We start from the raw sequence: 27572 nt of genomic DNA, 5'->3' as shown, positions 1-27572 counted from the left end.
TTGAACGAGATGATCCTGTCAATGGAGCTTGGTGCCACAAGTGACAAGGGAAAAGTGAGAAGAAAAAACCTCATTCTAAAGAAAATAAAGAGAGAGAGTTGTTTCCTAGGTGATCCAACAAAATCTGGAGGTTTGCATGAAATCTGCATTTGGTTTCTCCTAAGGCAAAAATCTTGAAAATTTCCTTTGAAAAAGTGAAGAGCAGCACAATGCTCAGAAAAGATGGATTTTTCCATAGGCAGGAATGACCTGCTTCTACCTGTACCTGCTGCAGGGAAGCAAGCACACAGCTCATTCCCCTCCCCTCAGCCAGGCTTCAAAGCCTTTCCCAGCTCTCCTGTAAAAACTGCTCCAAACAGAGCCCCCCAGTATTATTCAGCTCAAGCTGCTGAAACTGGGCCCCCACACAGGCAAAGAAAACTTCACCAGCAGTTCAAAACTTGGAGAGCAGTTCCTGGAATAAATTAACTTCTTAGATTTAAAACCACAAAACCATTGAGGTTGGAAAAGCCCTCCCAGCCCATCAAGTCCTATCTGTGCCCAATCCCCACCTTGTCACCAGCCCAGAGCACTGAGTGCCACATCCAGGTGCTCCTTGGGCACCTGCAGGGATGGGGACTCCATCCCTGCCAAGTCCTGACCAACCTTTTCCAGGAAGTTCTTCCTGATCTAGAATCTTCTAAATTCTTCCTGAAGAATTAATTAGATCAATGTCATTAGCTAAAATATTCTGTGTCATTGAATTTAATGAGTCAATATCTGACAGGTCACAGGGGCTGCTCTACTCATAAAAGTGTTTAAATGGGTGAGCTCTGGGCTCCACCTGTGTCTGCTCAAATTGCTCAGTATTTTTGCTTTTCATGTGTTTCTGTGCAAGGAAAGCAGTGTATTAGACTGAACATTTCCAAGAGCTGACACCTGACATTGCTGTTGACACTTAACAGATATTTCACGTGTGGTTTGGTGACTCAGTAGCTGAAGGAAGCCACAGAGCAAGGCTGATGCTGCTTCAGAAATAAAACATTCACCCAGCTCACCAAAGTGCCCTTCAACACCTTCCCACCAACACCTTCTTGCCTCAGGGAAGAGCAGGAGCAGCACAGTTTTTGTTCAGGAATCCTCAAATAAGCTGAATCATGAAAATAAAACACGGATGAACTCGAGCAGCCTTTTTTTGTCAACTGCTGCTTTGTTCAGGAGAATTATTTAAGGAAAGCAATGAAATCACCTGATAATTACAATTTCATTTCTATAATTCACTCTGCAGGTCCCTGTTAAAGCTTCACGTGAGTCAATTTTCAGCAGAGATCAAACACAACCTGCAAACCCACAGGAACCAGGTTTAACATGAGAGATGTGACAAATGTGCCCTGAGCACTGGGCCAGGTGCACGTGCCAGCACCATGTGCCACCCTGGGCCAATAGGGTTTGGTAATGTGGGAAATGGATTTATAGGTAATATTTGTTATATATATAAAACAAATATTATATATATTATATTATATTATATTATATTATATTATATTATATTATATTATATTATATTATATTATATTATATTATATTATATATAACACATAACATTATATATATAAATATAATATATAAATAAATATTATTTTATATATTATACATATTATATTTATACATATTTATTTATATATTTATTTATTGATTTTTATATATATATATATATTTGACATGAGAGATGTGACAAATGTGCCCTGAGCACTGGGCCAGGCTGCACGTGCCAGCACCATGTGCCACCCTGGTTTTGGAAATGTGGGAAATGGATTTACAGGTAATATTTCTTATATATATAAAACAAACATTATATTTTTTTACATTATATTATATTATATTATATTATATTATATTATATTATATTATATTATATTATATTATATTATATTATATTATATTATTTTCATATATATTAGTATATTATATATAATATATAAAACATATTTTATATATGTTATATATAATATATATAACGTATATAATATATATAATTATACATATATATTATACATATTATATTTATACTTATTATATTTATACTTATTATATTTATACTTATTTATTTATTTATTCTTTATATATATTTAACATGAGAGATGTGACAAATGTGCCCTGAGCACTGACCAGGCTGCATGTGCCAGCACCATGTGCCACCCTGGGCCAATAGGGCTTGGTAATGTGGGAAATGGATTTATAGGTAATATTTGTTATATACAAAACCCAAATATTATATATTTTATATTTACATTTACATTTATATTTACAAAAAGAATATACAGCTTCTTAAAAACACCTGAACACCCACAGCACTGGCCTGCCACTAAAATTGAGTTTGTCTGTTGGCTTTGTAAAATTAAAAATATCCTTCCCTGACAGATATTTCCAACCAGCATAATTAGGAGCTACCCACAACAATTAAGCAAGTCTGTTTTTTAATTAGTTGTTTAAACCTTCCAACCAAGTTAACAAAAACCCCGATTCTGCTACAAAAAACATCAGACCCAAACCAGTCATGCAGAATTAAGTGATTTTATCACGAAATCATGGAATGGTTTGGGTTGAAGGGTTCTTGAAGACCATTCAGCTCCAGCACTCCGCATGGGCAGGGACTCAAGAATTGACATGAGGCCCCAGCAGCCACCCAACCTTGCTCCACCCAAAAATCCCTGATGCAGCTCCTTGGGGATGCTCTGAAGTGCTGTCCCAGCACCCCAGGGTCACCTCCCTGTCCCTGGACACCCCCAGCCCCGTTACCTTGCGCACGTGGCAGGAGAAGAGGATGTTCATGTACTTGTCCTTGCGCTTCAGCTCGTTGGCCACAGGGGTGAAGGAGCCTGAGCTCTGGGCCCTGTCTGGTTTCTGGAAAAGCAGAGACAGGCTCAGGACATGGCTCCCTCCACCCTTCTGTGCTTTGGGAAAGCAAACCTTGACACACCAATATGCTGCAAGGGAGGATGGAGTAAAGGGAAGCAATCAAATCTGCCTAGAGAGAATTTCTTTCAGTCCCTGTGTTTTCCATTCTATCCAGCATTGCAGTCTCCCAGTGAAGCCTGGCTCTGCCTGTTTGTAGAGACAGCTGATGGCGCTGCTTTAGTGCTGCTCAGGACTCACAAAAACCACTCCTGGTGCAGTGGAAGTCAATGTTTTGAACCCACACGAACAGAGGAAATTTCTAAGTACTTCTCCTCCCAATAAACCAACACTCACTTTCCCAAATTTTCCCCTTCCAGCCCCTGAGCCCAGGTCCCTTCACTCACCAGTGCGATGTAGTTGCCCTGCCAGGCTCTCTGGAGGCCAATGTCAGCCCTGTGGCCCTTGAGCAGCTCCATGGCAGCCACCTTGGCCCTCAGCTGGGGCAGCACCTCTGGGGGAACGCTCCGGATCAGCTCGGCCGCTCTCCACCTGCCACCAAAGCAAGAGCAGGGTCTGCCTCAGCCCCAGCCTGGAGCTCAACCAGGAAGGACCAGAGCAGCACCACAGGGACACCTCAGAGTCGTGCCCAGGCATTCCCCAAGCTGCAAAGGTCACTTGATGTTTTAAAGTCATGTATTGCATTGTACTGTATTGCATTATTATATTATATTATATTATATTATATTATATTATATTATATTATATTATATTATATTATATTATATTATATTATATTATATTATATTTTAATATATATTGGTATTTTATATATAATATATAAAGCACATATTATAATATACAATATATTAAAATATAACATATATATATAATATATATACATATATGAAGGTATATATAAATACCTTCACAAAATGTATTTATATATAAATACCCATCACTCCCCATCCCACACCCACAAATCAACCACTGGGGCATCTGTTGGCAATCAAGTGTTTGCAAGCCCATTTTTGTGCTCATTTACAGCACCATTCTTCTCTAGCCAGACCATTTTTGGGCTCATTTAGAGCACAATTCTCCTCTAACAGCTGAGTTTGGCCCCTCAGTTCCAGCTGCACCATGGAACAGGGCAGGGCAGCCCATGCATTGCCCCACACCACACCCCAGCCTTCAGCAGCAGCAGCAGAACTCCAGGGTTAATGCTATAAAAAGGCTTTTTTGCTGCTAAAATTCTTTAGTTCTGATATCTGAGCTAATTGTGAAAGCAGGACTCTCTCCTCAGACAGGCTGTGGGTGGATGGATGTCTCTCCTAAAAGGGACAGCTGGAGAAAATAACAAAGCTGACTTGATCTAGAGCTGCTGGAATGCCCTGCAAGCTGATGGCTGGACAGGTCTCTGAAAGCCCCTCCAGCCAACATTTCTCTTATTCAGCCACTTTCACAAGTCATCATTTCTCAAACTGGAATTGTAACTACTTTGCCTACAGCTTCCCAGAGGAAAAAAAATCACCAGCTTTTAGATACTGGGAGTTTAATGAAGGTACAAACATCTGTTCTGCACACAGAACATGGGTGACAAGGGGAACATCACTCATTTTACTGCAGAAAAACACTAGGTTACTACAAGAAATCCAGAAGATTATTTTTCTCCTCCCCCTTATCCTAGAGCACCTGCTCTTTCTTTTCAAAACCTACCATAAAGGGGCCAAGGAATGAAACACAATGTTTGTCACAATGGAACAGCCTGGTCTGGTGGAAGATGCCCTTGTCCATGGCATGGGGTGGAACTGGATGGGCTTTAAGACCTAAACCACCCTGGGGTTCTGTGATTCAACAATAAATCTTTGGGTCAGAATTATCTGCCTGGTCAAAGGCACGAAGCCAGTGACACCTAAATCATGTCCTTCAGCCAGATGTCCCTGGGATTGATGCCTTGTGAAGGCTGACCTAGAACACAGACTGAACAGAGCTAAAGAATAAAGTAGGAATTTATTAGGAGGCCTTAACGGACCCACTTTGGGTAGTACAAGAGCCCAGCCAGGGATATACCCAAGATGAACCAAAATGGTCACAAAATGCTCCACCAGTCATTGGGCATCACACCTTTATAAGTTTTGGTCTAATAGCATATTTTAGTTAATTGTCCAATTCCAGCTTTAGGTTATGCAGTCCCATCCTTGTTTTTCTCTCTTCAGCCTGCATTGTTTATGCTCTTGGGCCTGAGATTTGGATCATTTGTCCTTTGTGAAAAATGTGTATTTTATGATTGGCTTTTCACAATTATTCAAATGAATATTATATGTGTTATGTTAGAAAGTTATGCTGTATTAATTTTTTAGTAGTGTGTTAAATATAGTTTTAGTTTATAACAAAATGTTAAAACAGAAACTATGCTATGTAAGATACTTTTAAAAGAAAGGACCCGCAGTGAGACAGCAACCACAGGACACCTAAATCTTTCAGAGAAAGAATTTATTGCTCTCTTATCAGAAGAAACGAACTTCTTCCCACTTTGCTCAGCCATGAAGATGCCTTTAGGATTACAAGGAAGAAGTTGACACTGACCAAACAGAATCCTTTATTTGAATGGAATTTATGCATCTTGTATGAGGTGTATGAATATGCAACAAGCTATTGCTTTTAAGGGTTAATCCTTTGTTAACATGATGTGATTGGCAGATTCAAAAGATGCCTTTCAACTCTGGGGACATTGGGCTATTCAGGTGTCATTTGTCCCCTGAGACATCCCCCCCCTTACCTGGTTGGTGGGATCCCTACCCCTTCCCTCCCCCTCTCCCTGGGGTTAGAAGACACTGCAACCACACAGTTCTTGTTCTGTTGAAGCTGTTGCAGCATTCAGAGGCCTGAGGGCCAGGAATAAAGCTCTGGATCCAAACCCTCCAGCAGAACCAGCTCCTTTCTTTCACCTTGCCTTGAAGCCTTTCCTCCAGAGGTAAACCTGAGCTCCTGCATGCCTGGACTTGTCCCAAGTGCCAGCTGCAGCATCTGGCCAGCCAAAGGTGTCTCTGAGGTGAAACCACCACAGCTGCCGCCTTTGGTCAAGCAGCAAGGGCCAGCTGAGTCCAGGCATGTTCCATCTGGTATATTGGTATTTAATTCCAATATATTGGCGCCCAACGTGGGGCACAAACCCACGACCCTGAGATTAAGACTAATTCCAATAATCTTCCCCAACAAACAGGGCCGTACCTGTGGTAGATGTTCTGCAGGGCCTCCTGGAAGCGGAGCAGTACCTTGGGCGGGGCGGGCCAGGGGATGGAGCGGCCGCGGTCGGGCAGGTCGCGCACGCCGCGGAAGCGCCGCAGGAGCTCGCGCAGGTGGGCGCGCACCTTGTGGCGCCGGTAGTGCCGCACGATGGTCAGCGCCGCCCGCGTCCGCCGGTAGCGCAGCCGGGCCAGCGTGCCCCTCCACACCTGCAGGGACACACAGCAGGGTTGTTGGTTTTCCACACTCTTCCTGTGCTGCATGGATTTATAATTTTGTTTTGAGGGAAGGGACTTCCTCTGCCATCCTGTAAGCAGAGTATAGGAGTGTCGGGGGGTAGGACGGTTGGGACGGATGGAGATGAGAGATCTCTGCAGCCAGGTTGTGGAATTTGGGGTTTATTGCAAAGGGCCTGGGTGCAGGGCCCTGCTGGGAGCTGCCAGGCACAGCTCAGAGCAGGCCCCAGAGAAGAGAGGGGTAGAGAGGATGAGAGGATAAGAGAGTAAAAGGGGTGAGAGAGTGAGATTGCTGTCACAATACAATAAATCTTCTGTGTTGAATATTCTAATTCTCACTATCCAATCTAGTACAAGATACAAATCCTGTAGCATTTACATCCAGCCTATAAGAATCATTGCATTACCACACTGTGTTGTATTTTAAACCCTAAAAACTCCTCTTTGGCCCCTTCTGCCAAGCTGTAGGGTCTGCTCTGACCCTTGGGCCTGTCTGCAAGCAGAGGGTGTTGTTCCATCAAAAGGGGATCACCTTCAGTCCAGCCACACCATTGTTTTCCAGTTGTTCAGTAACTGAGGGATCTCAAAGCTTGCTTTCATTTCAATCTCGCTTATAGTTTCCATATTCTCAAAATCTTTTGCCAGACAATCATATTTATAAGGCTTTCCTGTTTCATCTTCCCCAACACAGAGGAAATGACATTCCCTGGTATTCCCCAGGGATCCTTCCCCGCCTGCACTCACCCACCAACACAACCCACCAAGCAGAGGACTGTATTTATTTTTCCTTGCAGAATTTAACTGGAAGGATAACAAGCCTCCCTGCTCACCATGGTCCTGTCACAGACTTTTCTTCCTGCTGAGAAAGATCCCACAGCACTGCTGCTGCACATCAAACCTTCTATCTACAGAAGAATTAATTAACTACCCAAGGCTGTTTTCATCATGACAGTTGCTCTGTGAAGCTGATGTCAGAGGCTCTCCTGACAGCTTCACTGACAGTCCTGCCATGCAGCCCAGAAAAGCTCATGCAGCAACCAGTGCAGAGCTGTGAGGGGCTGCTGCTCTCTAGACGAGCTCAGTTTAAAGAGAAAAACAGATTTTGGGTTCCAAACCCTCCAAAAGCAGAGAACTCTGTTCTTTCAGCCTCTGTCAGAGTTCTCTCTCCTCGCTGTCCCTGTCGGGGATGTCTCCCTTTCCCTACAGACACAGCCCATGGAGCTGTGGCAGAGCCTGGGCAGTTCTTGAGCACCCAGGACTTTATGGAGCACCAAACTCATCAGTGGAGCCCATTTCTGCTCTCACACAGCAGAACAGAGCCCAGACCCTGCACAATCCTGCCCACAGAGAATCACAGCATTATAGAATGGTTTGGGTTGGGAAAGACCTGAAAGATCCTCCAGTGCCATGGCAGGGACACCTTCCACTGTCCCAGGGTGGTCCAAGCCCTGTCCAGCCTGGGATCCAGGGGCATTCCCAGCTGCTCTGGGCACCCTGTGCCAGGGCCTGTACACCCTCCCAGGAACAATTCCCAATTCCCAATATCCCATCCAGCCCTGCCCTCTGGCAGTGGGAGCCATTCCCTGTGTCCTGTCCCTCCATCCCTTGTCCCCAGTCCCTCTCCAGCTCCCCTGGAGCCCCTTTAGGCCATGGTAGGGGCTCTGAGCTCTCCCTGGAACTCCCCTTTCTCCAGGCTGACCATCTCTCCTGGTGGAAGGTGTCCCTGCCCATGCAAGGGGTGGGACTGGGTGGTTTCCCTGTCCCTTCCAACCCCATCCACTCTGGGATTCTGAGAACAACCCAAGGAGCTCCATGGCAGCTTCAGCCCCTGCCAGGGCTGCTCTCAGGGAGGTGTGGGAATAAAAAACATTTCAGTGGCTGAGGGAAGACCTGGGGAAGCCTGGCAGGACATGGGACAGTGAAGGGAAAGGCAAGAGCAGGAAGCACAAAAGCCACAGCAGAAACTGAGCACACCAACCAAATCCAGGGAGCTGGGACTGAGAATCTCATCCCTGTGTGCAGATAAAATAATAAACAACATGTTCCTTATTTATTTCTTGAGGCCATTAGACAGAGAGGAAGCAGCAACCCCTGCACACGTGCTGTGCTCAGCAGTCACTCACCACACTCAGTTACCACTGTGGTTTTGGTTTTAGCTCAGATCTGGTGCAGTTTCAGCCATGCAAAGACCTCAGAGCTGCTGGGAAGCTCAAGGCCCAAAGCTTCCTGCCTAAACCAAGCTTGCACAAGGCCTGGATTTCAGCCAAAATGCGTAAGGCTGGATTAAAGCTGACATTTCCCTGTCTGAGGGCAGAGCAGGCTCTGAAACTCTGAATTAGACAGAATCACCAGCTAGGATCTAAAAACTGAGCATCCAAAGAGTACTGGGGAAATTTTTTTAAAGAAAAGCAAAGAAGATTTGGATTGCTTGAGATAGTTAAGCATAGACTGAAGAGGCATAAAATGTACCTGTAAGGGATGTATGGACAACAAACAAAATCAAGTGGGCAAAACCCTACTGCCAATTTCTCCTTTTTGAATTTAGTAAGAACAGAAATGAGGAACAAAGGGCTCCAGGCCTCAGTAAACAATTCTTGGGTTTTACAGAGGATCTCAAGAAAAGAACACACACAGTAAATCCCTGTAAGCTGCTCAAGACTTTGCAGAGCCTCACTGCTGTCAGCTGTTCCCTGGACCATCACAGACACAGAACAAAGTCTTGGTTTTGTTTCCTTGGGCTGGAAGCAGCCATGCTGTTGAGGGAAGTCTCTCACTGTGGTTACTTCTCCCACCAGTCAGACATGCCTGGAACAAAGGCTGGAACAGATTGCCCCCATGTTGGATCAGCTGCATCACTGCAGAAATTGGCTTCACAGCAAGAGGTGTCACAATTGTACAAACACTGGCCTCCCAAATCCAATTATCCAGCTCAGACATGCCCCTGGCTACACACACAGCAAACCATTAATGAAAAGCATGTTCTCAAATCAAGTTGTCATAACTGGAGAACTCCCTGCCAGTGAGGACCTTCCATGGCACCACAGCAGTGCCTCAAAGGTGAGGAAACAAAAGGAAGGACAAACTTCTACCAGGGAAAGGGGAACAAATATTTTCTAAATTAACTGTTTTTCTGGCTTGGTGGTTTTCTTTTCCAGTGCAGCTCAAAGAAGCCCCTCAGTAATGCTGAGCTGCCCCCTGGTCTCATGGAGCCTTCCAGAAACATGGAATGGTCAATCCTGGGGACAAGAGGAGGTGTCAAAGCCTGTTCCCTGTTGGGCAGCAGGACATCAATCAGACGAACAAGGATCACAGGATGGTTTGGGCTGGAGAGATCTTAAAAATCATCCAGCTCCAACCATCTGCCTTGGGCAACCTTCCACTGCCCCAGGTGGCTCCAAGCCCCATCCAACCTGGCCTTGGACACTTGCAGGGATCCAGGGGCAGCCCCAGCTTCTCTGGGCACCCTGTGCCAATGCATTTCCAGAACAAGCAGCTCCAGGAGGCTGAAGTGCTCCTGCCAATCACACCTTCCTCAGGTTTGAATATTGGGAGAGCTCTACCCAATGCACCTCTTCAGTTCATAACTCAAGAACATTGAGCCCTGTAAAATGAAATTAAACAAATTTCCAGAGGGAAGTTTACACAGCTTGTAACAGTTTCTCCTGTTGCAAATGTGTATTGGGGGCCAAGGAGGGCCAAACCCCAACAGAAGCCAAACCCCACAGTGCATGCAGGGTTCTGCTTCTCCCCTTTATGCCTCTGCATCCAAGGTAAAATCCAAGGGATTTTCATGCCCAGGTCCAAAGGGATCCAGTAGATCATCCCTCAGGGATCTGACAGCCACAGGCACCTCAGAATTCCCACTTCAATCCAGCCACATCCCAGCCAGCTGGGGGCATCAGAACAGAGTAAAGCAGCCTGGCATGGCAGAGCCCTGTGCCACCCTCCCACAGGCAAGAATAAATCCATGCTTCCCTCTCCCCCCTCCTGTGGCTTTCCCTGCTGGTTAACCTGATTTCCCATGGGAATGAGACTGAAGATCTGTCCCTGCCTGACCTCCTGAGATTGCCCTGACAGCTCCTGAATCCTGAGCCAGCTCCCAGCCAAGCTGACAGAGGAGCAGCAGCCTCCACGAGGCAAAGTCTCTTTATCTTTCAGGAAAAATCAGCCACAGGGCAGAAGGAGCCTGAAATCAGAGTGACATTGCTGGAACAGCTTCAGCTCCAGCTCCAGAGCCATCTGCCTCCCCAAATCCCAAATCCCAACCAGCAGACACAGAGCCACCAGCCAAGCACCACAGGCACAGGAGCCCAGGGGGGTCTGGCAGCATCCCAGAGGGATGGGGAGGTGGAAATGTGTGTGGGGCACGAGGGAGGGGGTGGGGGATGCCATGGCTCCCAAAAAAAAAAATTGATGGCAGTTTTCCAAGTGATCCCTCTGGAGCAGCCTCCAGGGCAGTGCCATTGATCAGAGGCCAGCCCAGGGACCCAGCAGGAGCAGAGGGACAGTGTGGCATCTTCAGAGTCCCCAGGATAAAAGAGGAAAAGAGAATCTGACTCCATGTTCTCAGAAGGCTAATTTATTATTTTATGGTATTATATTATGTTATGTTGTATTATATCATGTTATATTATGTTATGTTGTATTGTGTTATGTTGTATTATTATATTATATTGTTATATTATATTGTTATATTATATTATATTATATTATATTATATTATATTATATTATATTATATTATATTATATTATATATTGGATAATATATTATACCATATACTATATACAATATACTATATGCAATATATTATATATTATACGTTATATATTATACATCATATATTATATATCATATATTATGTATCATATATTATGTATCATATAATATTATAGAATGCTATACTAAAACTATACTAAAGAACAGAGAAAGGATCTTACAAGATAATAATGAAAAACTTGTGACTGCTTCAGAGTCCTGACACAGCTGGCTGTGATTGGTCATTAAGTAAAAATAATTCACATGTTGGATAAAAAAAGCTCCAACCACATTCCAAAGCAGCACGACACAGGAGAAGCACTCAGATAATTATTGTTCTAATTTTTCTCTGAGGCTTCTCAGCTTCCCAGGAGAAGAAATCCTGGTGAAGGGATTTTTCCAAAAAATATGACAGGACAGGACATGAAGTGGATTGTCCCTAGGAGGAAAGCCCAAGGAGACTTTGGGCTTAAGGAGGGAATAACCAGCAGCATGTGCTGATTCCTCATGTTCTGATCCCTCAAGGAAGGGCCCACAAGCAAACCACAGAAACAAGAGCAGAGGCAATGATGATTATGGTGAAAATGGAAAGAAAATGAGGTTTTGGTCTTAAAAAAACCCCAAAGAGCACCATAAACCAAGGAACAAACCAAACAACATTCCCCATCCAGCTCCCACCCATGGTCTCTCCTCACCTTTGCTTTCTCTATGCTTTGTCCTCCTAAAATTCAGGGGAGGAAAAATGAAGAGGGCAATGGAAATCAGGACTGAAGGGCTAAGGGAGGGATAGAGAGAAAGGAAAAGGTTGGGAAAACAAAGTCTGAACACAGCTCAACCTCCTGACCATTACAAAGAATATTTATTTCTCCACAGCTGCTCCGAGTGAGGAAGTTCCTTGCTGCTCTTTCTTCACTCTCCAATTCCAGTGTTTTAAATAGGATGTTTCATAGAAACATCACCCACGGGATCCCAAACCCCAGCTGGAAGAGACCTTAAAGCCCATCCAGTTTCACCCCTGCCATGGGCAGCTCCCACTGTCCCAGGCTGTCCAAGCCCCATCCAACCCAGCCTTGGACACTGCCAGGGATGGGGCAGCCTCAGCTTTCCTCCAGTCCCTTTTATTCCCTCAGTTAAGGCCAAACCAAGGTGGAAGTGACCCCTGGGGACATGAAAAGCTCCAGACCAAGGGATCTCCTCCTGCACAGTGATCCCAGCAGTGTTCCAAGTGATGATCCCACTATTCCCAGTGCAGCAGCTGCCTTGGCAGCTTCTAAATCAGGGATTTGCACAAACAGCATTCAGCCAAAGCAAGAGACACATCCCAGCTTAAGGGAAGCAATGACTTTTTCCCTAAAGAATATTTAATTCACTTGTTTTTTGATTAAAATTTAATAAATTAAAATTCAGATGAATGGCAGAGGAGATCTGAACATACCTTTAGAATCAATTTAAAAACCTCACTGAGCTTCCAACAGAGTTTCTAAGATTAAAGAAACCTCACATCCAAGATCACATCCATCACCTCAGCAGAACATAAATCCTCCACACCCATCTATGCATTACAGCCTTGTCTGCAGGCTTCAGGCTCTGAATGTGCCATCAAAAAATGAGAAAAAAGGGAAGAAGGAAAGGAAAACAATTAATTGGGCCCTACAGAGCACAGGAAAAGCCAGCAGAGCAGCCAGGGTGGGCCCAGGATGCAGCCTTGCCTGCACATCTCCCATGGAAAAAGGGATAATCTAGATTTGACCTAGATGCTGCAATCCCCGTGAATGCAGAGCAAAACCCACACAGCTCCTAGTCCAACCACATAAGTGAGCAAACAAATGCCCAGGATTCAGCACACAAACCCAGCTTGGCTAAATTAAACCCCAGAGTGGTATTTTGGAGCAGTTCTGCAAGGAACCCAAACTTAGGAAACTCCTCCATTCCTGCAGCACCACAAACACCTTCTCCCACCACCCTCCTCTGGCCCAGCCTGGACTGCTCCATCATCAATATTCCATTTGTCCAAACCCATGGTTTGCCCTCCAGGCAGCCCAGCTGGTGAGAATCAAAGAATTCAGGCAGGCACAAAGCTCCCTGCTCAGGTCTGGAGGCTCTCACATGGGCAGGTTCTTAAATATTAAATTTTAAATATTATTTACATGGCAGTGCGGAGGAGCTGCACACGCAGCAGCCTCAGGGGAATGTTCCCATCTCCAGTGCCCCCAGCCCTGCCTGCTCCAGAGAGGCACCTCCCCACAGAGCTGGGCTGTGATGGAGGGGTCAGAATGGTATTTTGGAGCTGTTCTGCAAGGACCCAAACCTTGGGAAACTCCTCCATTCCTGCTGCACCACAAACACCTTCTCCCACCACCCTCCTCTGGCCCAGCCTGGACTGCTCCATCATCAATATTCCATCTGTCTCAAACCATGGTTTGCCCTCCAGGCAGCCCAACTGGTGAGAATCAAAGAATTCAGGCAGGCACAAAGCTCCCTGCTCAGGTCTGGAGGCTTTCACATGGGCAGGTTCTTAAATATTAAATATTAAATATTATTTACGTGCCAGCGCGGAGGAGTCTTGGAGGAATGTTCCCATCTCCAGTGCCCCCAGCCCTGCCTGCTCCAGAGGGGCACCTCCCCACAGAGCTGAGCTGTGATGGAGTGGCCCAGAGCTCACTGAGCCCCAGGTTGTGCTCTGCCTTTTCCTGCTTTGAGTAAATGTGGATCCAATCAAGGGTTTAAATCAAAGGCTCCCTGTTGTCCCAGATCACCTCAGAGAGCTGCTGCATCTGCTCAGAGCTGTTTTTTTCTCTTTCCACATAAATGAGCTGAACAATGTTCATTCTATTGCTTTGCTTAACAGCAACAATATTCCACAGGCTGGGAAGAGAGAAGGGTCCCACTCTGAGATTAATTAGCTGGCACTAACAAGAGCATGTTCAATAATGAATATAAAAATCACCAAAGGAGCCGTGCTCCAGCAGCTCCCAGGTGTGGATGCAGCCACATCTCAGCTCCAGGTTCCTCCTGCAGCTCAGCCAAGGCTGCAGCAAACATTCCTTGTGCTCTGGGACAGGGATGAGATTCCCAGCCCTGGGAAAGCTCCCAACTATTCCCCACAAGGAGCTGCTGGTGCTTGGGTGCCCTTTGTGGTGTCCCATGGGTCTGACAGGGCACCTTGTTAATCCAGGAACCCCAGAATCTCCTGAAGGAATTGTGCTTTTTGCCCTTTTTTTGCCCTTTTTTACACCACTCTGGCAGCTCTGTCACATCTCAAACAGAGATTAAAGACACCTTGAGGTGCAGCAGATCAGAACCTTTGAAAAGGTGCAAAGCTCAGGCGCAACAAAAGCTCATTCCCTCCCAGGATAACAATGTGGAAGCATCAGCAGCAAGGGCTCAATCTGCTCTCCCCAGTTTGCCTGTGGAGCACCTGGATGAGCATGGAAAAAAATTCTCTGCAGCTGTGAAAGGCAGAGAGAGAAGCTGGAATGAAATCCAAGATCAGAGCCACCAAAGGTTGGTTTAACCAACTCATCACAGCACAAATGTTCTCTCTGATGCTGGCAAAGGGTTCAGGGAAGAGTTTGGGGTTTTCTTTGTGTTTTATTTTTCTCCACCTGTATTGGAAATGCTAAGCCAAGCTTTAAGGTGGCTCCAACAGCCATGAAGCTCCAGGTGACCCAGCTGGGACAGCAGACCCTGGGACAGGCTGTTTCCCTGCTCTCCATACTGTATTTTACACAGTGGTGCACATTCACAGCACCCTCTCTGCCCCTCTCTTGCTCAGCAATAATGGATATTTACAATTATTTAGGTTACAGAGTGTTTCCACAGCATTTCCTGGAGCAGAAGGACATCAAGAAGGTATCCAGGTGTCTCCAGGTACCTGCCACTGAAAGTGCAGGATCCAGCTCTCCTGCTTTTCCCCCACAAGTCCCCATTTTTGCCATTCCTCTGAGGAAAAAGGCAGCTGAGCCATTGTGGGGCTAAACTGGCAGAAATTCTCTTTTCTTTCATGTTTTTGGTAAGAGGTAAAGCATTTTTAAAATGCTTTGGCATTTTCTGGGGTGGGCAGGGTGGATGTTTTTGCCTCAATGCCTTCTCTGGAAGCAGGCAGGGATGCTCCTAGCCCAGAGAAGGGGAGCAGCAAAGGAGCTGTGGGATCAGAGCCAGCTCCTCCTCCTTCCCTGCACCTCCTCCTGGCAGCTCCCAGCCCCTGCTCCTCAGGAAGGAGCCAGAGCATCTCCTGCCACAGCTCCTCCCTGCCAGAGCCTCTCCAGATCAAAGCCTGGGTCCAGGATATCAATCCATGTGGCATTATAGACCTGCTCCTGCTGATAGCCTGGAGTCCAGAGGCAAACCCACTCCATCCATCCCTTCTGTCTGGGTCACTGGCCCAAGCCCCACTGGCTGCTTCTGTCCCTCCATAATTGTTGGGAAGGATGAAAGTTTGACAAGAAAGTCTCGCAGACATGTGTGCTTAGGAGAAAAATTTTTAAATGTTGAGTCTGATGAAGAAATAGAGATGGAAGCAAATTTTGATATGGAAGAAAAGAATTGCTGAGCCAGTTTACTGGATAACCAAGGAGGCAAAGGGTGTGTTGGTTAGAAGGGGTTTTTATGAATTAGAACAAAGGATAAACCCTCCTCAAACAAGATGTTTTTACCAAGCAGAGAGATAGCACAGGCAAAGAAGGCAGCAAAGTTGCAAGTAGAAAAAAGGTCTCAGAATTTTCCACTGCAAGAAAACTGAAAAACAACTTCTAGCTTAAACTGTGATGTACTGACTTTTAGTGATTGGAGAACTATTACCGCGCCTGAGTGGGTCGCAGCTGGTGAGAGAGAGACGGTGAATCTTGTATCTTGATCAGAAGGCATATTTATTAAGATATTATATATAATACATTAAGACTATACTAATTAGAATATAGAGAGAGGTTTGCAGAGCTGCTAGCTAAGCTAAGAATAGATAGAAAAGAATCTACAACAAAGTTGTGTCCAGGGACTCAGTCCCCTAGCTTGCACTGATGATTGGCCCTTAATTATAAACATAGAAAATGAGCCAATCAAGGTGAATCCTATTGCATTCCACAGCAGCTGATAACAATTGTTTACCTTCTCTTCTGAGGCCTCTGCCTTCCAGAAGACACAGAAATCTGAAAGAAGGGATTTCTGTGGAGAAATGTCTGCGACATAGAACAGTAACATGAATATGGTAATTACAGGAGTTATGATAGGCTATAGGTAAAAGTTAAGGTATAGATTGGTTCTACTGTGTGAAGATGCTCAGCAAAGAAAAGTCTATAATGCAATGTAACCAAAAGAAAAGTATAAAATGCATTGTAACCTAAACTAAGGGTCTGCAGGCCTGCCTGCAGCTGGAGCTGACAGCTGTAGGCACAGCTCTGTCACCCACGACCCTGGACTGCTGGAACCTCTTGGATGGAATAAACTGCATTTTGGATACAATAAACTGCATTTTCAATACAATAAACTGCATTTTGGATACAATAAACTGCATTTTGGAGAGCTGCCTGAAGTCCTGCATCTCTCATTCAGGCTCTTCTTACACATAACCTGTCAGGAAACACCTCCTGTGTCCATGGAGGAGCTTCCCCGTGGGCCTGAGGCTTCCCTGTGTCCTGAGCTCCCAGGGCTGGTGGGGCTGGAGAGGGAAGGTGGCACAGGGAATGATGATGACACGGAATGATGACATGTGTGAAAAATGCATGTATTTTATGATTGGCCTTTTGCAAATATTAAAATGAATATTATATGTGTTGTGTTAGAAAGTGATGCTGTATTCTCTTAAGTAGTGGGTTAAATATAGTTTTAGGTTATAAAAATTGTTAAAATAGAAATGCTGTGTAGGATACTTTTTTTAAAGAAAGGATTCGCAGCAAGATAGCAGCCACAGGACACCTGAATCTTTCAGAGAAAAGGAATTTATTGCTCCATTATCAGAAGAAACGAACTTCTTCCACCTCAAATGTGCTGTTAGGATTCAGAGGAAGAAGTTCTGACCAGACAGAATCCTGTGTTTGAATGGAATTTATGCATCATGTATGAAGTGTATGAATATGCAACAGGCTGTTGCTTTTAAGGGTTAATCCTTTGTTAATGTGGGTCCTTTTCAGGCTCATGATGCCCAGAAAAAGGTACCCAGACATCTGTAACTCTTTGTTTTCATTGTCTCATATTGTCCTAATTCAATTTGTCCAAATTGTTATTACTCGAATTGTGTTACTATTTTTTAACCATTTTATTACTATGAAACTTTAAAAAATTTTAAAAACGAGTGACTGGCGTTTTTCACACCACGGAATGGTGACACCTCGGCTCTGTGCTGCTCTCCCTGCAGGCTGGGGAGGGTTGCCATGGCGATGGCATCTCCTGATCCTCTGCAGAGCCCATCTGGCTCCAGGGACACGCTGGGATGCCCAAGGACACCTCGGGATGCCCAGGGCACATCCCAGGGCCGGCCCTGCCCCCGTGGCTGGGCTGTGTCCCAGAAGGGCTGGGCTGCACTCAAGGACATTCCTGCTGCTCCCCTGCCAGGCAGGAAGATTTCAGGAGTGATTTCCATGTGCAGCTGTGCCGGGCTGATAAAATGCCACGGCAATGTGGCAGTAAATTATAGTGACAGCAGCCATCATCTGCAGAGCCTGCACGTGCCGCCTGCCCGGGCTTTCTTCCCCGAACAAAGCTCTGCTCTGCACAGCTAATGAGCCTGTGGGAGCCTTTCCAAGGGCAGCAAAAGCAGCACAGCTCCATGGCAGCTCTTTTTTTTTTTGTTATTTTTATTTGCATGATTAACATAGAGCTGCTCCATTTGCATTCAGGGTGACAATCACAGAGCTGGCAGGAGCACAGGTACAGCAAATAAACCCTAAAGCATCACATGAAGCAACCTCAGCTGGGGCTCCTGGAGTGACCCTTTGGTGTGATGTCCCTGTGCCATATGGGGTTTGTGACACTGGACACAGCTCTCACTTGCTGAATTCTCCTGGAGCCAGCAAGCTGCCACGGTTAAATCACATCACATCTGCTCACTGACTGTGATGGGGCAGAAGGAAAATTACAGCCTGGGATCTCACTGACATTTTACCATGGAAAAAAAAAAGGAGCCTGAAAGATAAATCTAAAGGTGAAGACATCCCAGAGATGTGGAACAAAAGAAAGTAAAATTATCTATTTAAACTAGAAGTCAGTTTTAATCAGTTTAACCAAACTGGTAAGCACCATTACACAAAGGCAGCAGCACTGTTGGGAGGGTTAAGGGTCACCGGATGATGAAGCTCTCCAGATAATTACTGAGTCCCTTCTGGAAAGCCTCATGATTTGCAGAGCCACAGAATACACATCATTAAAAAAAGAGCTGCTAAATGTGGATTCTTTCACTTACACCCATTCCTGTGCAGAGGAAAACACCCCTGGGCCCCAGGCTGGGATCAGCTGCTCTGAGGCTACTCTCACATCTGTCACACAAGTGCTCATTGTCACCACACCACATTTCATCTCCTCTTGTCTTCCCCTTTTCCTAAATTACAATTTGAGGACGTCCAATGCAACAGAAGGCTGAGTTATTTAAAAGAAAATCAAATCCTTCTAGATGTGCTCACAGTTTGTCTCCCTCAGCCTTTGATGCTCGCAGGCAAAACTACAGAAGGAAAAAAGAGCAAGAATTAAATTTCCCTGTGAGTTGTTAATGAACAATTGAAAGCAAGTTGAGAACAGAAATGACAGGCAAAATTGCCTTGATGCTTTCAGAGCTCAGAGAAGGCCTCATCACATCCCTCCTCTTTGATTTTTGATTTTTGATTGTACCTTTTCCAGCACTGCCCAGCCCCATCTGCCAGCAGCAGAGCCAGGGAGGGATCCTAGCCAGGGCTGGAGCAGAGTTAGCAGAAAACAACAGAAACACTGAAAATGGAGACAAAGTCAAGCTTTTGTCAGGTAGATATAACACTGTACAAGGTCTCTAATCCATACCTACAGATACCAGCTCAACACCTTCCCTTAATAAGCATTTAATAAGAATTTAATGATTCATTGTTTTTGGTTTAGCTGTGAGTTCCAGGACTCTGAAAAGCTCCTCTGCATCCCCTTGCCAGCACCAAGAACCTCCAGTGAGTGAAAGCAGAGAGGGTTCAGCTGCAGGGAAGGAGCTCCAGAAGGACACCCAGATTTCTCCAGAGCCCTCAGTTCCTTGAGCACTGGAGAAGGAGTTTGTCTTTTATGATCCTTTATGAGGTAAGTTAGAACTCCCTGGAGATTTATCACAGAAAAATAACAAAAATATGCCTCCATGTGCTGCTTCACTCCTCAGGTAGACTCATATTTGTCCCTCCCCACCCCAGGAGAGCAGGACACAGGGCAGGGAGGTTTGTGAAGCCACAGGACAATGTGCACCAGCATTTTAATTTCTACCACTTTTGCTGATTGTGGCAACAAGGAAACCTCTAGAAGCCCCACAGTTATTCTACACCTGATGCCACACAAACCCACTGCAGAAATCCCTTTGTGGAGCAAAGGAGTTGATCCTTTACACCTAAGCAGGTTATTTACCTTCCAGAGGCAAAAAAATCCTTTGCCCTGCTGTCTTTGATGCTGAGCCCACTCCAGATCCCAGCCCAGACAATGTAATTCTGGAGCTGGCAGCAAACTCACAAAACTGACAAGTTGCTGTTCAAATTGTGCCTCTCACTGGATTTATCTGAAGGAGGAGCTTGGAGCTCACTGAGCCATGATCTGCTCCCCCAGCAGCACAGCCTGGGGCTTTGAAATTACTCTCCAATTTCCAAAAAGGTCACTCCTCAACTGCTCCCTGGTTTCATATGAAAGCTGGAGTCACCTGGGAGCAAGCAGTCCCCCCTGCAGCTTTGTTCCACAGGGAGCTCATTAGGTCACCCTGGGTTAGAGCTGTGGCCCTGGCACCTCCCTGAAAGCATCCAAGTGGCTCCAGGCAGGAAATTCCTCCCTAGAAGCCCTGGTGAGCATGGGGGAAGCACAGTTAAGGATCCAGGAACATCTCCCAGGGGGCATGGGAGCCCCAGAGATCAGCCCCAGGCCAGCCCAAGAGAATGAAGCAGATGGAAAAGTGCTCCCCTTTCCAAGGAAGGAAGGTAGGAGAAGATGTTGAGAGTCCAGAGAAGCTCAGCACCACTACATGCTCAGAACAGGGAATAAAACTGAACCACAAAGCTCAGAGAAAGGCAGGGCCTGCACCCTCCACAGCCTGAGCTTGGCCTTTCCAGAGAAACTCACTGCACACAAAAGGTGCAGAATTCCCTACTAAAGACAAACCATTCAAGAGACCAACCCTAGACTTGATGCTTTCTGCTCCCATCCTGGTCAGACTGGTTGGGTTTCCAGAGAGACCTCGGTGGGTTGGAGGAAGAATGTTCTAGATAAGAAATAATAAACAACTTTGAGAATGAGAACAGAAGAATCCTGACTCCTCCTTCAGCTGCCAGGTTGGGTAAAAGAGACTTGTACATATCTCAGAGTCACTCTGACCAGCAGAGATTCTGGGAAGGGATTTTTCAGAAAACATGACAGTGATAATGAACAAACTTTTAGGTGCTACAGCTCCCACCACACCAAGGCTCCAGAGAGCACCATGGAAAGAGCCCTAAAAATACGCAGCACCAACCAAATCTGGAATCTGTGCAGCAACAGAGGCAGAAAGGAGAGCAAGGCTGGTTCAAGGAGCTGAGTTATGGAGCAGTGGAATCTTTACCTTCTGCAGGAAGAGGACGATCCTGACGAGCATCTTGGCGTGCAGCTCCTCCAGGGTGAAGAGCGTGCGCGGCGTGCGGATGAAGAGCTTGGTCTTGCCGTAGGCCACGTCGTGCTGGAAGCCGTGGCACTCGATGAGCTTCCTCACCGCCTCCTTGTCTGAGGGCAGGTCGTGGTTGGGCCAAGTGAATTCTGAGATCATCTTGTACCTGCAGTGAAAAGGGACCATTTACAAATGTGAGCTTGTGTTCCAGACTGCAATGCAAGATGTTTCCATTACCATCTGTATGGCAGATTACCTTTGTCAAGTGGGCAGTTTGCCTTATCTCTCTCTTTGAGTGACCACATTCACACCTCCCTGGGAGGGGACATTGCTGATAACAGCTATTGAATGTCCCTGCATGGCTGATAAGAACTATAACATCCCATTGGGAGATGTGAGCCCAGGGGGAGGAGCCAAGCATTGCTGCCCAGATATAATCCAGAGGTTTTGAGACACCAGCATGGCTTTCTGCACTGGATTCCCCAGAGGAACAGCAGCTGCCTCTTCTCCACTGGATCTTCAGAGGAAGAATACATCCTTCTCTGCAGATCCCCCCTTGCTCCAGCAAAACCACATCTGATACTTCAAGAAAACTGCAGCCACATTTCCAATGGCACTGCCACCAACACCCCACAGGGTGTCAGGCTGGGTTCTGACTCTGTCAGTGTTGTTCTAGTGCACTGCATTGTTTATTTTGTCCTTTTATTTTTTTCTCTTCCCTATTAAAGAACTGTTATTTCCTGCTCCCATATTTTTGCCTGAGAGCCCCTTAATTTAAAATTTACAGCAGGGTTGGAGGGGTGGGGAGGGTTTACATTCTCCATTTCAGGGGAGGCTCCTGCCTTCCTTAGCAGACTCCTGCTTTTCCAAACCAAGACAGCTTGCCAGCAAGGTGCTAGAGAAGGGCAAAATTCAACTGGCTTTAGAAAAAATTATCAGTTAAATTGTAATAAAACTGAATATAGATGGAAGAGTCTGAAGAAATCCTTGCACAGATTTATTCCAGTTCTGCCTCAATTAAGCAAGCCATCGTGCAAAACCATGGGTTCCAATTCTGGTGTTCCAAGACACAGCACTCACACACAGACCATGCTAAAAACAAACCCAGTTCTCAAAGCCTAAGATACATCTGATCTGAACATCCTTTTAAAAGAAAACACCCAGACTCTGCATTACCTAGAGTTTTAAAACAGGGTTTATAGAAAAAAATCCAAGTACTATTTATGGCAATCTGCATTTGGTGTGGCATTAATTCATGGCAACATGGAAAGCTTCTCAGTACTATGGTGTTCTGGTTTTGAGTAAAACTTCCAGAAACAACTTTCAGGGTTTCCTACAGAGGATTTCTTCAATCATGAACCTTAAAATACAAGGAAAATTACCACAGAAGATGCATGATTTTGTGAGATACTGAAAAATAATATTCGAAGGAGCTCAATCCATCAGCACTGAACTGATGCAAGGAAACACACTCAGCAGTGGCCTCCTGCAGATTTGTCCCATTTTTCACACCTTCATTATCCAATTTTAATTTTTGTTTGTGTACGTTTTGTTTGGGATTTTTTTTTTTGAAGGAAAGCTTTGTTTTGTTCACATTCTGCATGAGAAACCACCTGCAACCAATTGCTTTGTCAGAAAACCTGAATTTAAAAATTCTGCAAATAATTTTTTTCTCGTGCAAAGCTTTGGGAATAATTTCTAACAAACTGTGTCACACTTCCCCCCACAGCAGAGCTTTGGCTGCCCCAGTCTGTGCAAACACTGCCTGTAACTGTGGTCAGCCATTCCTCCCATCCTCACTCTCCAAACTGCATTTTCCAGCACAGAGAAATGCAGACTGGAACTAAGATATCTACAAATCAAACCTGAAGCACTGAGATCAGCCCAAGCTCTGTAAGATTTACCAGCCCAGGAAATGCTGATTAGGGGAACAGGCGTTTGCAAAGAGCAACAGTGAATTTTCTGCATAAGATTTATGGACATAATAAGAGCTGAAATAGACATTTTCCCTGGAATGGAACTTGCAGCCGTGTTATAAATAAAACAGGAATAAAGCGAGCTCAGCCACTTCGCACTTCAAAGCCCCCGGCCAAGGCAGGCATCAATCTCAAAGCTTCAGAGCTCTCAGCTCTCAGTTACACTGAAATGACCTCACAATCCCTCTTTTCCTGGGAGCAGCACGGCAGGAGGGAACAGCCTCAAAGAGCCTGAATGGAAACACATCCCAGAGCCCATTCATTCATGAATTAGCCTTTGGAATGGGGGAATGGAGGTGCACACTGCGCTTAGGCAGGGAACACCATCCCCAGGGGTTACAGGGATCTCACTGATAAATAAACAGGATTAAAAACCTCCCCTCAGACTCCCAGGAGATTTAGCACGTGCTGGTAAAAGCATTGCTGCTCTCATACACACACAGACATCAGTGCTGCACACTGGATTCTCTGCCCTGCTGTCATCAGGAAAATGTTCCTGAAACAATTCACTTGCTGGGAAACATTTCTCACCTCCAGACAGTTCTGTTAGGAAAAAGAAAAAATAAAAGAGCAAAGCACTGGCAGTGCAACCCCCTCGAGCTGGGAACAAGGCTGGGAAACAGGCTGGGATCCAGGCTATGGATCAGGCTGGGATCCAGACTATGGATCAGGCTGGGATCCAGACTATGGATCAGGATCAGACCCAGGCTATGGATCAGGATCATACCCAGGCTGTGGATCAGGATCAGACCCAGGCTATGGATCAGGATCAGACCCAGGCTGTGGATCAGGATCAGACCCAGGCTATGGATCAGGATCAGACCCAGGCTGTGGATCAGGTTCAGACCCAGGTTATGGATCAGGATCAGACCCAGGCTGTGGATCAGGATCAGACCCAGGCTATGGATCAGGATCATACCCATGCTGTGGATCAGGTTCAGACCCAGGCTGTGGATCAGGATCAGACCCAGGTTATGGATCAGGATCAGACCCAGGTTATGGATCAGGATCAGACCCAGGCTGTGGATCAGGTTCAGACCCAGGCTGTGGATCAGGATCAGACCCAGGCTATGAGCCAGGCCTGCCCCATCAAGGAGCTCAGGAGAGCAGGGATGTCACAGCACCAAAACCCCTCCTGCTCCTTCCCACAGGCATTAAAGACACCCCAGTGCTGGTGCCCCCCTCCCTCCCAGGCACAGCAGGTGGAACATCCCAGCTGTCCCTCTGTTCCCACTGTCTCCATGGATGTCACACAATGCCACCAACTCCTTCCCTGCAGCACAGGGCACGGCCTGGATGCCACAGCCACTCACAATCCTGCTGCTAATTATAGCCAGGCAGGGTCTGGAATAAATCTGCTCCCTGACACCACAGCCCTGCCCCTCTCCTGCCTGCAGGACCCCACAGCTCCCAAGGTCACTCGGACATGGAACACCCCTTCAAACACCTTTGTTTCTCCTTCCCCTCTGTACCTCCCTATGGAAACACCCAACAGGGATGAACCTGCTCCTGGAGTTAACATTTCCCAGTCCAGCTCTTCTAAGAACCAAGATTTCTGCAAGCCACTAAATGGTGAAGCTTTAATGAACAATTTTGGGTGTGCAGCTGCAGCTGGGCCTCTCTGTCCCTTCCTGCTGTTCACAGCTCTCAGTGTTGATTCCAAGCTATGTTTGACATGGCCTGGAATAGGCATATGGATGCCTCTGGGTGGAAAGGGTTGGATTACACTCACAAACCCCTTCCTGAAACCCAATCAGCTTTTTTTTTTAATGGTAATTTATAGATTAAACCAAGAGAATGCACCCCATCTGTGTAAGTGCCACCCAAATGGATGATGCCACGATCACAGGAAGGGACAGCCTGTCCTGGTCCAACAGAAAATACTTCAAATTGGAAAGGGCAGCCTGGCTTGCACAGAGCTCAAAGGAAGGTTTTCTTTATCCAAGGAAAGCTTGAGAAGGACATTTGTAATGGTCTTAACTGTGCTTCACTTCATTCTCTTCTGAGAGAGAGATATCACCTACCTTACAGGATTTAGGGCTAAATATCAACAAACTCTTCTCCTACAGAAAGAGAAGGTTTTTTTCTGGTTTTATTTTTCTCAGTTTTTTAATTTAGAAAAGCCATTGCAGACCAGCACCACACACACACACACAGTGTTTGATCCCTCACTCTGGATATCAAATCCCACTCCAGGGCTGGGCAGGACTCCTGTTCCAGCACTGAAAAGCTGAAGCAGTTGCCATGTGCTGGTTTGGTTTCCTGGCTGCAAACACTGCAGGGCTGGAGCTCACAGGAGCTCATCAAACATTCATTAAAAACAAAGCAGCTGTTTATATTAATAGCAAATACATAAATCTTAACAGTAAATTGTAATGAATTGCACATGTGAGGTGAAAGTACAGTCTATCCACTGCAGAATGGTTCAGGAAACTGAACTCCAGTGCTGCAGACTGGATTTAGAAAGCCAGAGCTTTTCATTCCACCTTGGGTATTATGATATATCCAGGCAAATCTCTACTGTGAACAGCAAAAGATCTTTCGCCAGCACTTTGTTTCTAACTCATGACATCCCACCTGCTTGGATAATTTAATTTTTTTTATTCTCACCTAATTCAATAACAGAACAAAAATTCCATTCACTGTTCCATCAGAGCAGGTTAAACTTGCAGGGCCCACATTAATTTAGTGGAGCCTTAAGACAAATTTCAATCTAAAACATGTCATTTATCACATGTCTGGTAGGAATTAAGAGGGCAAGAAGAATCAAAACCACATTTAATGGGGTCATGATACCATCCCCCTGTTCAGACTTTCCATTTTAAAATCCAGGGGTTTTTCCCACATAATGTCACTATGCACCATCACGTGCTCCCCCAGACACAGCACCTCTTGCTGCAACAATTAGCAACAATTCAGAGAGAAAACAGCAGTTAATTAGCTCAGGTTTTAGGGTGATACTCAGGGGAAGCTCCTCATTACACATTCCTGCTGCAGATTAACACAGACAGCGAGTTTTAGCAGAGTTGAGCCTGAGCAGCACAAGCACCTCAGCACAGCTGAACCAGAGCAGCCACCTGGGCACAGCAGAACCAGAGTGGCAACCTTGGCACAGCAAAACAGAGCAGCCACCTTGGTACAGCTGAACCAGAGCAGCCACCTTGGCACCAGGGCATCCACACTCCTGTGGGATCTGTTTCAGCCTATCCAGGAGCTGATTTAAACCAAGCACAGGAGCTGGGCAGTGTCTGGCAGCCTGTGGCATTCACATTCTGTGAACAGAGAGAGATGATTCTCTCTCACACAGGATTTTTCCTGGAGAAGCACAAAGAGAAGAAGAGAAAACAATTTTTATCTCTACTTGCTGCTCCTGTAGTTTTTGCACATGTGGAATGTGTTACGGAGATTGTTTACCTGGAGTGATTTGTCAACTGGATTCTGCTGAGGATTGTTTTGTTTTCTTGGCCAGTTGGGGAAAAAGCTGTGTCCTGACTGTCAGGAGACAGTCATGAGTTTTCTTTAATATGTAATTAGAGTATTAGTATAGTATTAGTATTAGTATTAGTATTAGTATTAGTATAGCATCTCTTTAATATAGTATAGTATAATGCAATATAATATGTTGCTACATTTCTCTTCACAGAAAAAAGCAAGGCACAATTCTTCCCAAGAATATTTCTGGGTTTCACATACTCTGAACCTCAGAGAAAGGAAAAACAATTCTTATCTCATTTGCTGTGCCTGTGTTGTGCCAAAGGAGAATGCAATGTGGAGATTGTTCACCCACAGTGATGGTGTTTGGGTTCCTTGGCCTGTCAGGGCCAAGTGTGTAGCCCCACATTTCTCTTCACAGAGAAAAGCAAGGCACAATCCTTCCCCAGAATATTCTTATCTCATTTGCTGTGCCTGTGTTTGTGCAGAAGTTGAATGCAATATGGAGATTTTTTACCCACAGTGATGGTGTTTGTTTCCTTGGCCTGCCAGGTGTGTGTGTGTGTTGCACTGTTGGCTGACAGACATGGGATGCTATGCAGTGTGTGCAGAGTTGAGTGCTTGGCAGATTCAGTTTAGATGTAATGTAATATAGTATAGAATAATATAGTATAATAAAGTAATTAATTAGGCTTCTGATAAGATGGAGTCCTCCTCATAATTTCTCCCTGCCACGGAGAAATAATACTAATACTAATACTAATACTAATTTCTTATCTTAATTTATTATATATAATAATATATATGCATAATTTATTATATATAATAATATATAATTATGATGTATTTCAATAATAATACAGTTTTAACAAAGCAATTGTTCAGCCTTCTGAACCAATGGATTCAGCTGGCAATCCCTCCCTAGATTTGAAGCAATGGATTCAGCTGGCAATCCCTCCCTAGGTCTGAACCAGTGGATTCAGCTGCCAATCCCTCCCTAGGTCTGGACCAATGGATTCAGCTGCCAATCCCTCTCTAGATTTGAACCAATGGAGTCACTCCCCAGCTCAGTGTCTCCCTGTTTCTCTGCAGGCAGGCCGTGTCTCACCTGTGCAGGAACTTCTCGTAGCTCTGGCGGTAGGCGAAGCCGGCGCGCCGCACGCGCACGTTCTCCAGCAGCCCCAGGTACTCCACCTGGTGCCGGCAGCGCTCCTCGTCAAACAGCTGAGGGGACTTCTTGTCGTTGGGCTTGATGCAGCGCACGTAGTAGGGCTCCTGG

The 27572-nt window shown here is 45.6% G+C and overlaps 1 protein-coding gene across 1 annotated transcript in view; it reads right to left on the bottom strand.

Annotated features, from left to right (window-relative positions):
* Positions 1-27572, bottom strand: part of MYO1D (myosin ID) — a 174289-nt gene that overhangs the window by 77184 nt on the left and 69533 nt on the right. The window contains exons 15-19 of the mRNA XM_059489331.1: positions 27402-27568; positions 20844-21051; positions 6106-6329; positions 3282-3426; positions 2779-2883 (exon numbers count right to left, since the gene is read on the bottom strand). Coding sequence (XP_059345314.1) covers positions 2779-2883; positions 3282-3426; positions 6106-6329; positions 20844-21051; positions 27402-27568 — 849 coding nt within the window. The remainder of the gene's footprint in view (positions 1-2778; positions 2884-3281; positions 3427-6105; positions 6330-20843; positions 21052-27401; positions 27569-27572) is intronic.

This window comes from Ammospiza nelsoni, chromosome 26 (assembly GCF_027579445.1).
Source record: "Ammospiza nelsoni isolate bAmmNel1 chromosome 26, bAmmNel1.pri, whole genome shotgun sequence".
Lineage (NCBI taxonomy): Eukaryota > Metazoa > Chordata > Aves > Passeriformes > Passerellidae > Ammospiza > Ammospiza nelsoni.
This window is presented reverse-complemented; position numbering and strand designations above follow the sequence as displayed.